This window comes from Cydia splendana, chromosome 6 (genome assembly GCF_910591565.1).
Source record: "Cydia splendana chromosome 6, ilCydSple1.2, whole genome shotgun sequence".
NCBI classification, from domain to species: Eukaryota; Metazoa; Arthropoda; class Insecta; order Lepidoptera; family Tortricidae; genus Cydia; species Cydia splendana.
The window spans coordinates 23,517,947-23,533,248 of NC_085965.1; the positions used below are offsets into that span (position 1 = coordinate 23,517,947).

A 15,302-nucleotide genomic window follows, 5' to 3' on the forward strand; every position below is an offset into this window, starting at 1 on the left:
TGGGTGACCGTTTTTTTTGCTTTTTTTTTTGTTTTTTTTTGCATTATGGTACGGAACCCTTCGTGCGCGAGTCCGACTCGCACTTGCCCGGGTTTTTTTTGTTATTTCTCTGTTTTTATTGTCTGTACATGTTTGTAACTTCGTACATGTTTTGTGATCGTCACAAACCAATATATTTTTATATTAATCTTAGTATAAATATATGTCAGAAGTTGTCCTCAAATTTAAGAATCATATACCTCTAACAAGTAGATGCAAAGACATATGTAACTTCGTATAAGACGAATAAAATCTAAGGAAAAAACGTGCCTCGGAATTCAAGTAAAAGTCATTCTCGAATAGATGGCGCACACACCTTTAGCCTATCCTCGGCTAGATGGCGTGACGACACCGTTTCATATTTAACAATTTTAACACATAGATATCAGTGAATGAACATGGATTAAACTGATATAAAAATAATAAAATCATTTATCCATATATATAAATTTTTTGATAACTTTATACGTTTTCATTTTGTGTTTTAGTCGTGTGTCGATAGATGGCAGTAAATTTACTGTGACTACAAAATTTACAATGACAGGACCCCTCTATACTATCTATTCTTTTTGCCTCTAATTAACAAGGCAACTCATTAAAATCCGGGAAAAACCATCAACCTAACTGGCAATACCATCCATATCTTATCACAACTAAGCTCAGTGTAGAAGGTGTAGCCCGGTCTCTACAGGGGTGCGCGCGTCGCTACCCCACAGTCGCGAGTGTAAACCTGTTCGGAAATGTGAGTAAGCGTGGTAACTTTGTGCTTCGGGTTTCAGTGATGTGGGCAAAGAGTATAATAAGTATGTATAGTAAAAGAGAGCCAACTCGCGAGTAAATGTCAAAAAACGTCGACACTAACGCTCCTAGCGGATTTTTGTTACAAACCTTTACGTATGTGTGCGTGCACAGTGCACACATGCATACCAATAAAAACTATACCATAAGATTTACCGCGAAAAACGAAAATTGAAATGTCGTTATTTGCCTCTGTGTTATGTGCTATGTGCACGCGAAATAGCGATTAAGAGGCAAATAACGACAATTCAATTTTCGTTTCTCGCGGTAAATCCTATGGTATAGATTTGAAGCTTCTGTACAGTGAACTACAATGAGATTATTCCATTTTTTCAGCTAATTGCAAGAAAATCAGGTGAAAAAATGAATACACTCAGTCAAGGAAAAAAGTGCAATATATAATTCAAAGACAAACTTAAACTCAAAGACGTTTATTTTACTCATATTCAGTACACGTAACATTATATTACAAATACACACACAGTATTTTAGTTACATCTGTGGTTACATTTACATATACAGGAAGCTGTTATCATAAAGCTCCAAAGTCAACGGCCTAGTCAATATACGAAATATACATGCGAATTTTCGCACCGTCTCAATTAGTCACAAAACATAACTTATTCTGTTAAAGATCTGTGAGGAATAGAATAGAATAGAATAGAATAGAAAAACGTTTATTGCAAAAACCATCTACATACAGCACCACACATATAAATTTAAAAAAGAGGATCTTATACACTAAACAGTTTAAACTATTATTAGCTTAACTAACATGCAATAATAATCGTAGTATTGATGCTGCTATAGAGGCTACAAATGGACACCACTCAGCATATGCTCTAACATAATATATATGCTATAGCGCTGGTCTTCCGTGGAGCCCAGGGCAAGAAGATAGCTCAGAACAGTAAAGGCAGTGTCAAAATGTGATTCGGTACTTAATATTTAACACAAATTAGAAACTTATACATGAAGAAAAAGGAAAAGAAAAAAAAAATTGAAATTTGATATGGAAGTGAGTGGGTTGGGAATATGTAAATATATATAAAAGAAGTCAGGCAAGGCATGTATTTAGTATAATATTAAATATAGTGGATCATATATACATAAAAAAGGGAACTCGAATAAATAAAGAATTAAAATAATATAAAATTTGTGAGTTGGTCGTTGTAAATCGGTTTATAGAAAAGGCAACGATCGACGGTTTTAACCAACAAAAAATATACATTATGCACAATATCACGCCGGAAGTAAGTAAAATATACCTATGAAATGATTTAACTAAGATGCATGGAACGCTAAGAACACGGCAGTTGCAAGCTGAAAAGATATTGTTTAAATTTAAGTTTAAAAGTGTGTAATGTTTTTGAGTTACGTATTGGAGGGGGTATGTTGTTCCAGCATTTCGTGGCAGAATAGCGAAAACTGCCACGAAACGCTGCACAACCGCCGTGCCTCGGACAGAGAAGTCGAATGGCATCTCTCATTGGGCGGGAGGAGAACGACAACTTGTTAAAAAGGTATTGGGGCTGCTGAAATTTTACTACACCGAAAAGTAGGGTCGCAAAATGCAACGATCGACGTGCTTCCATTTTCAAAATCTTACCACTGTTAAGATAAGGGGTGACATGAGTACGTGGAGGGATGGGGAAACAGAAACGGGCACAAGCATTCTGGATGCGTTGAAGGAGTGCCTTCGAACGAGCCAGTAAGCAACCATTAATCACAGTATCGACATAGTTGAGTTTGGATAATATTAAAGTGTCGCATAGTTTTATTCTAAGGTCGACACTGAGATATTGACGAACCTGGTATAGTACTTTCAATCTATAGTAGCAGTTTTTAGCGACATCGAGTACATTTTGTTCAAAACGCAAGCCCTCGTCTAAGAGTAGGCCAAGGTTACGTGCTGCAGAGACTCGTTCGAGGCGTTCCCTCCCGAGCATAACATTAATATCAAAGCTGGTGACTTTGTCAACTTGGCCTTTAGTGCCAAGCACTAGAAACTTTGACTTGTTGGGGTTAAGGACTAAGTCACACTGTCCAGACCAAATGTCGATACGATCAAGATCCTGATTCAACAGCTCCACAGCAGTTTGTGTCTCCCGGGGATGGAACGTTTTATAAATTTGTAGGTCATCTGCATACATGTGATAGTGACAGTTCTTTATACAACTCGCAATGTCTGCCACGTACAAAATAAACAAAACGGGACCCAGGATCGACCCCTGAGGGACTCCGCAATTTACAGATTCATTTAAAGAGTAGTCTGTTAGTCCAGAATAATTACGAAGCCCAATTTTCTGCGAACGACCAGAGAGATAGCTATCAAACCATTTTACGGTTCCGACGTCGAAACCATAGTAAGCAAGTTTAGACAGCAATAGCGAAATATTTATAGTGTCGAAGGCACGGGAAAAGTCTAGGAGGACTAGGATAGATGCCTCTCCTTTATCCTGCGCTGTTAGTATGTCATCGATCACGTCCAGGAGTGCCGTGGCTGTGCTGCGCCCTTTCCGAAATCCAGACTGCTTATTTGGTAATATGTTATTTGCTTCTAAAAAATCTGTTAATTGCCGACATACCACTTTTTCTAGAATTTTCGACACGAAACACAGAATGCTAATAGGCCTGAGGTCCTTTAAGTTAGTAGGTTGAGGTGTTTTGGGTATAGGCCTAACTATCGCCGATTTCCAGTCATCTGGGAAAACACCAGTACAGATTGATTGGTTGATGATGCTTGTGATGATAAATAGGGTTCTAGGCAAGGTAAGTTCAACCATATCCAGCGTGATGTTGTCAGTGCCTACTGCATTGCTTGTAAAGGATTTAATGATCCTCAAAACGGTGCTTTCATCTACTGGTTTTAACATGAACTTCGCAGAACCAAATCTATGGAACTCATAATACATTAAACTGGTTAGGGTGACACCTCTTCTCGTAGGTAAATTAAGAAAGTGGCTGTTAATCTGATCTGGATTATTAAAGTTAGGAGGCAATTCATTACGTTTTTTAAAATCGGCGATGTTACTTTTGATATTTTGCCACAGAACTTTGGGATTATTTTGATTACTTGTAATATATGTTTGATAAAAGGCTGATTTTTCGGTGAAAATGGCTGTGTTAACTATGTTTTTTAAATCCTTGTAGTATTTTTTATGAGAGTCAAGCCCAGTACGGCGAAATCTTGCGTGCGCTACATCACGGAGCCGCATCATCTCCCTGACTGTAGGAGTGATCCAAGGATGAAGTCTCTTTTTTATTAGAATTTTTTTAAAAGGCGCGTGGAGTTCAAAAAGCTGTAAAATGGACATATTGAAATGGAAAAGGGTATCGCCGACGTTGTCACACACCATGCATTCCCAGTTTATAGATTCAAGGTCAGCGTTAAACCTTTGCATATCAATATCCTTAAACGGTCTGTACACTAACCACCTTGGAACCGGCTTATTTTTTCTAATGTTAAGCTCACAGGTGATAAACGCATGGTGACTGAGGTCAGGAATATAGTTGACCGCTACATGTCCTATTTTTGTATTTGAACATATTAGATCTATCTGCGTTTCTGAGTGATCAGTAAAATGGGTAGGTCCATTAACAAATTGTGATAGTTGTAGTGTGCGTAAGAAATCTGATAACTTGATTGTGTTCGGATCATGAGCGCGTAAGGTATTAATGTTGAAATCGCCTAGCAATACGACATGTTCATATGTTGATAGTGAACATATTGACTCAGTTAGTGCATCAAGAAAAACATCAACACTCTGCCATGGGGGCCGATACGCGGTCCCTATAGCAATCTTGCTGCCATTAAGATTAAGGCCAAGCCACATTTGCTCAACGCAGGGGGCCGACGACGGCGTCGTAAGTACGCGCGGGCGTATATGTTCACTTATATAAAATCCAACACCACCGCCGCGTGAGCGCTGACCGGCCGGTCGCGGCGAGTGACGCAGACGGAAACCGGGCGGAGCCGGGGCACGCAGTTCCTCACCAATACGTAACCATGTCTCATTTATAGCTAAGATGTCCACAGGGTGACGGTTAAGGGCTACTAAAAACTCATTATGGCGTGTTCCTAGCGAGCCGGCATTCAATAAACCCAATTTTAAGTTTTTATTTTTAATGACATATTTAATAACATGCGAGAACACTAGCTGGCAAAACAAACTATTTATAAGCAGCTGTTTGAGGATCGTCATATGGCGGCGTTCAATAGATGCTAATCTGGGGAAGTATAAACTATTGGGCGATAAAAAATGTTGCCGGGCTGAAATTTGCCTCTGAAAGTTATTATTTTGGTAATTATTCAAAAGTATAAAATAATAAATAGCATGCAGTGTATACAAATACATATTTATTTCGTTATATATAAGCAGGTAAGTAGGTATAGATAGGAGTATTATCGGTTTTTTATACGTAGACATGTTTACAAGCCTAGTGCGTACTAATTCATAGTCACAAGGTCGAAAATTAATACTAAAAACAAGTTGACGAGCGATAACAATATAAACACACATCGCGGCAGATCGTTTAGGTAACATTTGACAATATTCTTGTTGACATGTGTTTATCATCGTTACAATGAGTAGTAACTTAGAAACAGTGTTTTTTTTAATGAACTCATTGAGAAGCCTAACAAATAAATTATAATTTACACACATGAGCATTACAACTATACAAAAGAATACGAAGTGCATTAATAAAGCATTAAGTAATACATAAGGTGCAAACTTATTCGTTCCTAAAAACCCTACCTATGTCGGCTTCAGACCTGATTTTTATCGCGGAATGTTCAGCATCGCGTCGAACAAAGATGTTACCACGAGTCGTCCAGGGGGCTCGCCACTGCAGGCGCCGGGCTTCCATTCGAGTTTTATAAAACAGTTGCCGGTTTGCAGCTGTGAGACGCTCGTTAATGTAGACTCGACTCGGTTTACCGGTGAAGCCGAGGCCCGTCGTATCGATGACACGTCGGACGCGAGCTGCTCGGAGCAGCTGGTCCCGCTGATCACGCCGCACGAACCGCACGACCAGAGGCCGCGACGTCATAGTAACGCTCGAAGTACTGCCGCTTTCAGGGGGGGGGGCTGCCGCTCCTGGTACCTGCGCGCCCCTCACGTGGGGGGTCGCCTCGCACAGGCTGCTGGACTCGTCTGGGGAGTTCGCTCCACTTTGTATTGTCTGAGCTGGGACCGCACGACGAACACCGACCCGGGTTACACTCATCACGTCATGCTCCGATACAGCCACTCCGACCTTTTGACCTATAAGTGTTATCAGGTGTAGTTTATTCTCATTTGTTGTCTCAGGAATCCCTGTGATCTCAAGGTCATTGATGAGTAACTCCTGATCGCGCTCATTTATTTGACACTTCAGTTTTTCCACTTCGATCACTAACTCATTGTTTTGATTTGTGTCGATATTGTCACTGAAGCGCGTTTCCAAGGACGTGATGCGTTCATCGAACGAAGTCAAACGCGAAGAGATTGATTCCATTGTAGCTGTGAGTTTGTCGAGCCGAATAAAAAACTTATTAGAAAAATCAGTTAGCGCCGACATAACATAGGTCTCCATTGTCAGCTTAAAACCTTCTTGAATTTGCTGTGTTATATTTAAAGGGGTGTCTGTAATAGTTTCCACAGTGTGAACTTCCGGGGTAGGTAATACGACCTGCGAAGAGGTCGGCCTGCTAGGTTTTTTACGATGCGTAGAAGAATATGCGGTGACCCATGGCATGGCCTGATGTACAACACCAAGAAGAGCGAACTACTCGTTTTCAAGGCAGACAAAAGGAGTATACGTCAGTTCCTGTTGTATATAAATATACATGTGGTGTTCCTCTAAATAGAGTTTCACGGTTCAAGTAGGTACCTCGGGCACTGGGTCACCGAAGACCTCCAGGATGATGCTGACATAGAAAGGGAGCGCAGGGCATTGTCAGTAAGGTGTAACATGCTGTCACGTAGGTTTGCACGGTGTGACAGGGATGTCGAAAATACCCTTTTTAAGGCTTTTTGCCAGTCCTTTTACGCGTGCAGCCTATTGACAAATTACACAAAAAAAGACCCTCAATGCCTTGCGTGTCCAATACAATAATGGTTGCCGCATGCTGATGGGACTGCCACGTTACTGTAGCGCCTCGGGGATCTTTGCGGAGGCTATAGTGGACGCGTTCATTGCGATAATCCGTAAACGCACTGCCGCCCTCATGCGCCGAGTACGTGACAGTTCCAACAGTCTGCTTCAGCTCATTCCTGGAAATGGGTGAAGTGAGCGGGTATGCACATTGCACAAGTTTTAAATCTAAGAACGGGTGATAAAGGCCGTTACACACTATCGCACCGTATCGCGACCTTGATGCAGTAGTGTGTTATCACTTTAACAGAGTAACAGTGTTGCCAACGGGTGCTGGGGTGCCACATAAAAAAAAGCAGATTCGTGTTTTATCCATGCAGTTATAAGATGGAGTGAACTGTCACTTTTTTTGCCATACTAAATTTAACCTTATCACCGAGCCAGAAAGACGTTCTTACCAGACTAGAGAAAACGGTCCACTTGATATAGCAAAGGTGGGTCGCGGTGTCTCACTCGCACATGTTAAAAAAAAAAAAAAAAAAAATGTTGCCAATGTTAAAAATATACCATTGTGGTAGTATTTATATCAATATACTACTAAAGTTAAATACCTTCTTATATTATTTAAGTGCTTTATTTAGAGTAAGGTTCTGATATCTTTTAAGAAATTGTTAAATAATTATGATGTCAATATTATTAACTGATTTAACCAAGCATGTGCACAACAAAAAAAACGTTAATTTTGATACGGTAGACATTGTAGTAACTTTGAATATTAATTGGTATCTTTAACGTGTGATGACATGTTATCAAAACACGTGAACGAAAAATTTCTTAAAAATGGTGAATAAATGTTGTAGGAGTGAAAGAATTTCTAATTGTGGAATATTGTTTCACAAGGAAGCCACAATTATTACATTTTGCGATAAAAATGCAAGTCAACATTGTCAAACTCATTAGGGTGACCAATGTGACCATGATGTCGGCACGATGAGAATCAGTGTTACACAATTCTTATTACGTACTTAAAAGTATGTTTATATGAATAGGTATGTATTTATTTCGGCATGTTTAAATTGGTGAAATGAGAGCCAATACAAATAAATAATTGCCAAAATTGAAATCCAAAGTCCTTAAACACTACAGACACATTTATACATTGTTATAATAATAAAAAAACACATTGATAATAAAAGAAAAATAGAACTTTATGGTAATTTACTGACTTTTGGGACGATACCAGAAACGTTACTGGGAATTTACCGTCTTTGGAAAATTTACTGGGAAATGCACATCACTCGTTTCTTTACATTTCACGACTCTTCTCTTTTCGCACAGATGGCCTACCACCGTGAACACCGAAGTTCGCAAATTGCGGGCATCTTTCTCTTTTACTCCTATAAAGGAATAATTACAGAGACAGAGAAAGATGCTCGTCAAACGATGCAAACTTCGGTGTCTATGCTCCAGTGACAAGCGTCCTAGTTAAAAACTATAGCAAACGGGCGTAGCGGTCCCACGCGACCCTGTGGCAGTGGCGGATTTGTCCTAAGGCCGAGTAGGCCCGGGCCTAGGGCGGCCAGATATTTTAAGCGGCAGTCTATATGATGGGTGCTGAGAAAGGGGCGGCTATGAAGGACCTGGGACCTAACGCGGCAAAGACTGTAAAAAGCTCTCAGGACAGTAGGGGTGTCCTGAGAGCCTACCCCGAGCCGCTTTCGACGTGTTGCCTCTTTGTAGCACTTTCGTACGTAAGTGTGACAGAGGGGCGACACGTCGAACGCGGTTCGCGGTAGACCCTCTGGTTCTGTCAGCATATCTGTCTCTCTATCTCCCTCACTCATACCTGTATTCTTGACAGACGTTACGGCGGGCCACCTTCCTGCGGATCGACCATGTTCGTGGTCCAGCATCTACGCCTATTAATAACAGTTTTTAGGACGACTAAATTAAGTACCTAAGGTTGTGTGAAGCGTTATACAGAAGAGAAAAAAAAACTATATCCATCCCTTTTTAGGCCATAATACTAGTACAGCGAAAATACAGTATAAGAATAAGAATAAGAATAATTTATTGAGAAAACCTTATTGCTAATGTTACATTATGCGTGAACTTTTACATTTTACGTACATTGTAACGTGCGCCTGAACTAGGAATATAATCCTGTATCTCAGGCAAAGAGATAATATACTAATTTAAAGAACAATAAAACAAATTAAAATCATGAACATAGAAACATGAATAGGCTTCGAGCAACACCGGCTTCCGACACATCGGAAGGGAGGGGCCCAAGCGATATCTCACCGTACAAATCTTTCTGCCATTTTTCGCGGGGGGAAAGGTGCACACAGTCGCACTTCTCACACACTTACATACAAAATCCAATCTGTAACGACGACACAAATACATAGAAAATGACACACGTCAAAGACAAATCTTGCAAACCTCGATCTCTTTTTGTGTACGGACGAGTGACAAGTGTCACAACACGCACACTAACACATTTTCGTTGAAGTATGTTATTGTATTCTGAGAGATGAGAAGTCGGATTTGTCGCTCGACCGATCCGCAATTTGTACTGAGCGAGCAAAATCGATAAATCCAACAATTACATGAGACTAAAATATAATAATTGTGTTTGAATGTAATTAAACGTATGATATGTAAAAAAAAATATTACATGTGAAATGTAACACTTTCTCTTTGTAAATTTGATGTCCCCGATCTCTTTTTATAACATAAAACCGAGCAAACAGGCATTTTTGTGCAGCAGTGTTCACGCGCGCGTCTGGACTCGGTCTAGTGAAAAATCCAAGTGCAACTAGTTTTATTACCCGCGCTAGATTAGATTGACGCGCTAATCTTGTACCTCGGCAGAGGGGAAATAGTGCGAATGCCACCTCCCTTCCGTGTTGCTCGAAGTGAATAGGTATTGAATTATCTTACACTAAGTATTGCTGTGTCAGTGTCTAATAATTCTATAAAGTAGGTCGATCGTGTTTATTTTATTATTACGTTGTTATTAGTTTACCTTAAAAATAGTTACGAGGCAAGAATTGCATTTTGATAGGTTTACGGTTAGTAGGGCAAATTACACATAAGGTACCTATTGTTGGGTAAATAAAGCACTTATTGATGACAATTCTATACAAACATAAATACTTAAGTATGAAAAACATTATCGATCTATACGTGTATAGCAAATGATAATAACTACAAACCAACTAGTTAGGTATACTTAGACAAACAATTAAAATTAACAGATAATCTTTTAAGTAGCATGTATAAATATTAGCCCTCCCCATAATCAATCGAGTTTATGTACCGTCGTTCGGCCATTTTCCTGACGGGACAGTCAGGGTCTCCAGTTATATGACCATTGGGTTTTTTAAAGAGACTGCATGATGCGCATTTGGGATATTCTGCTTTAAACGGGCAATCCTTGTCCGAGTGCCCTAAATTACTGCAATGTCCACAGGTGGGCTCTGATTGCTTGCATGTTTTGGCAGCATGGCCGTAAAAATGGCACTTGAAACACTTTGTAACAGTTGTGAAGTCTCTGACAGGACACGATGACCAGTTGATGAAAGCTCGGTTCTGAGATATGAGAGCTCGTCGTATATAGGCTGGAACTTCTAACACGTAGTTACAGGACTCTGCATCTTTCTTACCCGACTTATGGCTTAATTTGATAGACGCTAAGAAATTTTCCCGAGTTAGGTCTGGAAACTTGTCGGCTATATTCTGTTCATATAAACAACTGTAGACCTCTTGTTCCCGTAGAGCCGATGGTACGCCTACTATTACAACTCTGGGCCTGCGCTTGAAGGGTTCATCGATGGTGAGATTCGGGGATGTGTTTTTAAATGTCAATTTCAATTTTTCTATGTCGTCCTTAGTATCAGTGCTGATGATAACACCGCCATTTTTAACTTTACGCAGCGCTCTTACGTGTAGTTTCATTTCTTCAGGATTAATAATTTTTTGTACTAGGTTTTTCGTTTCCTCGCTTGACTTCGACTGATCTTTAGGATAAATTGCGACTAAGCTCAAATTATTAGGACGAATTTCGTTTTTGTTACTGGTTTTCACCATATCGGCAAAAGAAAGTGCGTGTGTGGCCGGTCTGTTAGTGTTATCGATACTGTCCTTGAGGGCTCGGAAACTGTCTGATAGGTCTTGTTTTTCTTGAAGCGTCTGAAGAGTGCAGTGGTTAACGAGTGCCTTTGCTTTAAGGCCTTGGTAAAGAACTGCCAAGTTTGCGGAACCGTGGGAAACCTTTCGGCAAAGATTGTGGATCCTGAGTTTTTGGTCGGAGTTCAATTTGCCTTCCGTCGATATGCTGCAGATTTCACTAAGAGATTTATCTATGGTGCTCATCCAGTTCTGGATCTCTGATGTTGGTACCGGGTCAAGACTGGTCTGGTCTTTTGAGCTCGTTGGTTGTGCATTTTCATTTCCGGTATTCGGTGGCACTGGTGTTGATGGCGGGGAACGCTGAATTTTGGAACTTCTGCCAAACGGACTGTTATTAGCACTCATAATGAATAAAGTTGTTTAAACACTTTGACGTCATAACTACTTGCACTACACAAGCAAAGAACATCGCATGACACAGTTTGTCAATATCGAGGTCAATGCATATTGCACACGATTTTAATTTGTATATTATTTAATTATAATTTCAACACGTCTGTTCGCATCGATAGGGGTCGTTCTCTCATTTCGTGCAAATCGGTGATATTCTCTCGATTTGTAATTTTTCTTTTAAATGGTAAACTTTTGGGTTTCGTCAATGTGTGGATTCATTTATTAACACTTTTCTGCTAAAGGCACCTTTGTAACCTTATTACTTTTCATTTTATAAGGCTACTGGTAATGAACTACGCGCTGGTAATGAAATCGGCCGAGATGGTAATTTTATCAGTGGATGGTAATGAAAAAAACTTATGAAATCGGACATAAAAAACTTTATTTCAAGAAAGTTAACACTAATTAAAATCAACAATATTAAAAACATGTGTCTTAAGCACTGCGCAGATGATCAAACCGACTTGACATACACTTGGGGTTTACAATCCCGACTTATAATGTTCATGCTAGATGGTACATTGACCATTTACTTATCATTATAAGTCGGGATTGTCAACCCCAAGTGTTTGTCAAATCGGTTTGATCATCTGCGCACCACATCCCATAAGACATAGTTTTCAAATTTTCAAAAATTAGCATAGAAAAAACATATTAACTCACATTCATAGACGGGTCTATAGCGATTTATTTTATTACCTTTATTTACCGACGTTTCGATTCAAGTTTCACTGGTCATGGTCGCGGCTAACTGATGTCCCAGCAAAATGTCAAAACAGGGATTTGTGCAACTACCCGACGAAAAGTGTATGAAAAAGTTTGGGGTAAACAAACAATACAATAATTAACATTATGTGTAGTGGGTGGTTTGAAAATTTGATGTCTAAACTTTTTCATACACTTTTCGTCGTGTAGTTGCACAAATCTCTGTTTTGACATTTTGCTGGTAATAAAATAAATTCACGATAGACCCTATAAATATGAGTTAATATATACAAAATAGTTTTACAAAACTATGTAACAAATGTAATCATGAAAAGTTGTCATAAAACGTCTTCAAAGAAGGGTTTATTGTATAGAGGATAGTGGACGATGTACGAAAAACCGAATTACAACATTACGAAACACAAAAAATTTCCTCTCTGAATATCAATATTTTAGAAAATAGTTTTAAGTGGATGAATATTAACCATAGCTAAATAAATGTCTAAAATTGAGTAAAAACTCTTTTTAAAATGTTAATATTCTAAACCTCTTAAGAACCAAAATTATTTTGTTGTAAGTAACCGACCATTGTGTTACATAGTTCTATACAACTTTTTCCATTATAAGATTAAAATAACAAATATTTTTTTTATTTAGAAACTACACAAAGTATTAATCAGTCTTTGATCAGTTTGTTATTTTAAACTGTTACATAATTATCATCTCTTGCATATCAATTATTTTAATGGCGAGTTTTGCAAATATTTACCTAAATTATAGATCAGAAAAATACTTAAAACAATACTACCTACGCCGATTAATGTCTGACATTTGGAAAATACACAATATACCTGTATAAAACTATGAAATAATAAAAAGATGGCATAAAACGTCTCACAAAAAAAATATATAAGTATATATACTTCTGAAAAAGAAGTATTTTGTTACAGCCGATCTTTATTTGTTATTTAATAGTTTTATACAACACTTTCTGTTATAAGATTAAGTAACAAACATAATTATTCTTTTATTCATAAATAAAACTATGTCTTAATCAGCCTTTGATCAGTCTATTATTTTTAAATGTTACATTATTATTAATTAGCTTACTACCTACACAATTTCGATTAAATTACTCGTATAGCAATTATTTTAATGGCGTGTTTTGCAAATATTTACCCAAATTATAGATCAGAAAAATACTTAAAACAATACTACCTACGTCGATTAATGTTTGATATTTGGAAAATACACAATATACTTGCATAAAACTATGAAATATTGAAAAGATAGCATAAAAAGTCTCCTAAAGAAAAATATATACTTCTAAATAAGAAGTATTTTGTTACAGCCGATCTTTATTGGTTATTTAATATAACACTTTAAACTCTCGCGTTTTGTACACATATTTAATTACACAAACGGGTCTACCGCGATATAATTTCATTGTTTTTACCTTTAATTCCGACGTTTCAGCTGAGTTGCACCAGCTGTGGTCACGGAAAGACGGTCTTTTATATGTGGTAATTAAATATGTGGTTATTTAATAGTTTTATACAACACTTTCTCTTAAGATTAAGTAACAAACATAATTATTGTTTTATTCAGAAACTAAACTAAGTTTGAATCAGTCTTTTATCAGTCTATTTTAAATCGTTACATTAGCTACAAAGCTGAGTTTAAGCAACTTATTACGCAATTACGATGAAATTACTCGTAAATCAATTAATTCAAAAATGTTTAAAATGCTTCGTAGTGTCCGATAAGGTTAACCACATAGGTACTTAAAAAGAGTATATTATAACAATCTGACAAGTAGGTTTGTCAGATTTGTTGTAATATACTCTTTCTTAAGATTAATATTTATCAGACGAACCCCACACATTCAAAACTTATGTATCACAGAAGTACTCAAGACATGACCCAAGTAGAGGTAACAGAGCGGCAAGTTTATGTCATTCTACTGCGCTCGAGTAAATCCAAAAACTCCCCGGTTGGGCTCCCCTATTATCACATACAGTTTTAAATGTTTATAACAACGTAATATTTATTATAACGAAGCCTCTTTCCATAAAATGCACTGCCTCGTATATTATTAGCATTACCTTCTTAAGTCGTTCATTACCTTCCCCAGTAAAATTGGAAGGAAAAGAAGTGAATGAAACCGATATGAATGAAGTTTTGGAAGTTTTTGTCGCCTACATCAGTTGGCATCAGACCTTAACTTTGCAGAATAAACCATCTGAAAGGCAACACAAAAACACTTCATGTGTACACTTGGTACTTACTGTATAAATCACGCGATGGCGATGAAGACTGACGAGAACCACACTCCTTCCCGACACGAAAGATCGTATATATTTTCGCTAACAGCGACATAAGAGCGTCCGCTACGAGAGCACTCGACCAACTGACTGACGAACAATGTGTTGCATCGGCGGTAGGCGCTATATACCCTTGCTATACAGCAAAATATACCTAATCCATTTCTCGCGTCGGTAATGAAGAAATTACTTGAACCATCACTTATAAGGCTGTATAGTTTTTATTATTAATTTCTAGCTTTTAATATTATACGATTTAAAACATAACTATATTAGTCGTTTATTGAACAAACAACGAGTTTCCTATTTTTAGTATCTTAAGGTTAAAATGTAGGTCAAAGTTATACCTTCACGCGTTACATGTAGAGATGAATGAAAAAATTGGGTGTTAATTGTACATATAAAGAAAATACCTACCTTTTCAGAATTGTTCATTGGAGAGACATATACTTTAGGCCCTATGTTACAACCTTGCATTAACAGATATTCGAAAACGCCACCACATTTTTGGTAACTTTCCTAAAACACCGATTTGCACGAAATGCGAGAACGACCCATAGTCGAATTGCAATTCTTCTGTTATGATTCTTTATAACTGATATAACCATGCATGAATAAGAAAAGATCCTGGCCAAACTATATATTCAATGTTATCCTAATATCCCACATAAGTACATATGACTTATGGTCACCCTAATTAGAAAGAGATGCAACGGCCCACCTTAACTTCTCATGTGGACACACTTTTTGGCTAATGTACACTAT

General features: G+C 38.0%; 2 protein-coding genes across 2 annotated transcripts; both read right to left on the bottom strand.

The window, feature by feature from the left end:
- Nucleotides 1–5,574: 5,574 nt before the first annotated feature.
- Nucleotides 5,575–6,339, bottom strand: LOC134791631 (uncharacterized). Its single transcript, XM_063762680.1, has one exon. It carries the CDS (start codon nt 6,337–6,339, stop codon nt 5,575–5,577), a length of 765 nt encoding a protein of 254 aa, XP_063618750.1.
- A 3,720-nt stretch (nt 6,340–10,059) lies between these two features.
- Nucleotides 10,060–11,614, bottom strand: LOC134791918 (uncharacterized). The gene has a single exon (XM_063763035.1). It carries the CDS (start codon nt 11,458–11,460, stop codon nt 10,210–10,212), a length of 1,251 nt encoding a protein of 416 aa, XP_063619105.1. The 5' UTR covers nt 11,461–11,614; the 3' UTR covers nt 10,060–10,209.
- Between the last annotated feature and the right edge of the window lie 3,688 nt (nt 11,615–15,302).

Bases quoted from the DNA above. Each gene is read 5' to 3' on its own strand.
- LOC134791631 (XM_063762680.1), bottom strand. From the start codon at position 6,339: ATGGAATCAATCTCTTCGCGTTTGACTTCGTTCGATGAACGCATCACG.
- LOC134791918 (XM_063763035.1), bottom strand. From the start codon at position 11,460: ATGAGTGCTAATAACAGTCCGTTTGGCAGAAGTTCCAAAATTCAGCGT.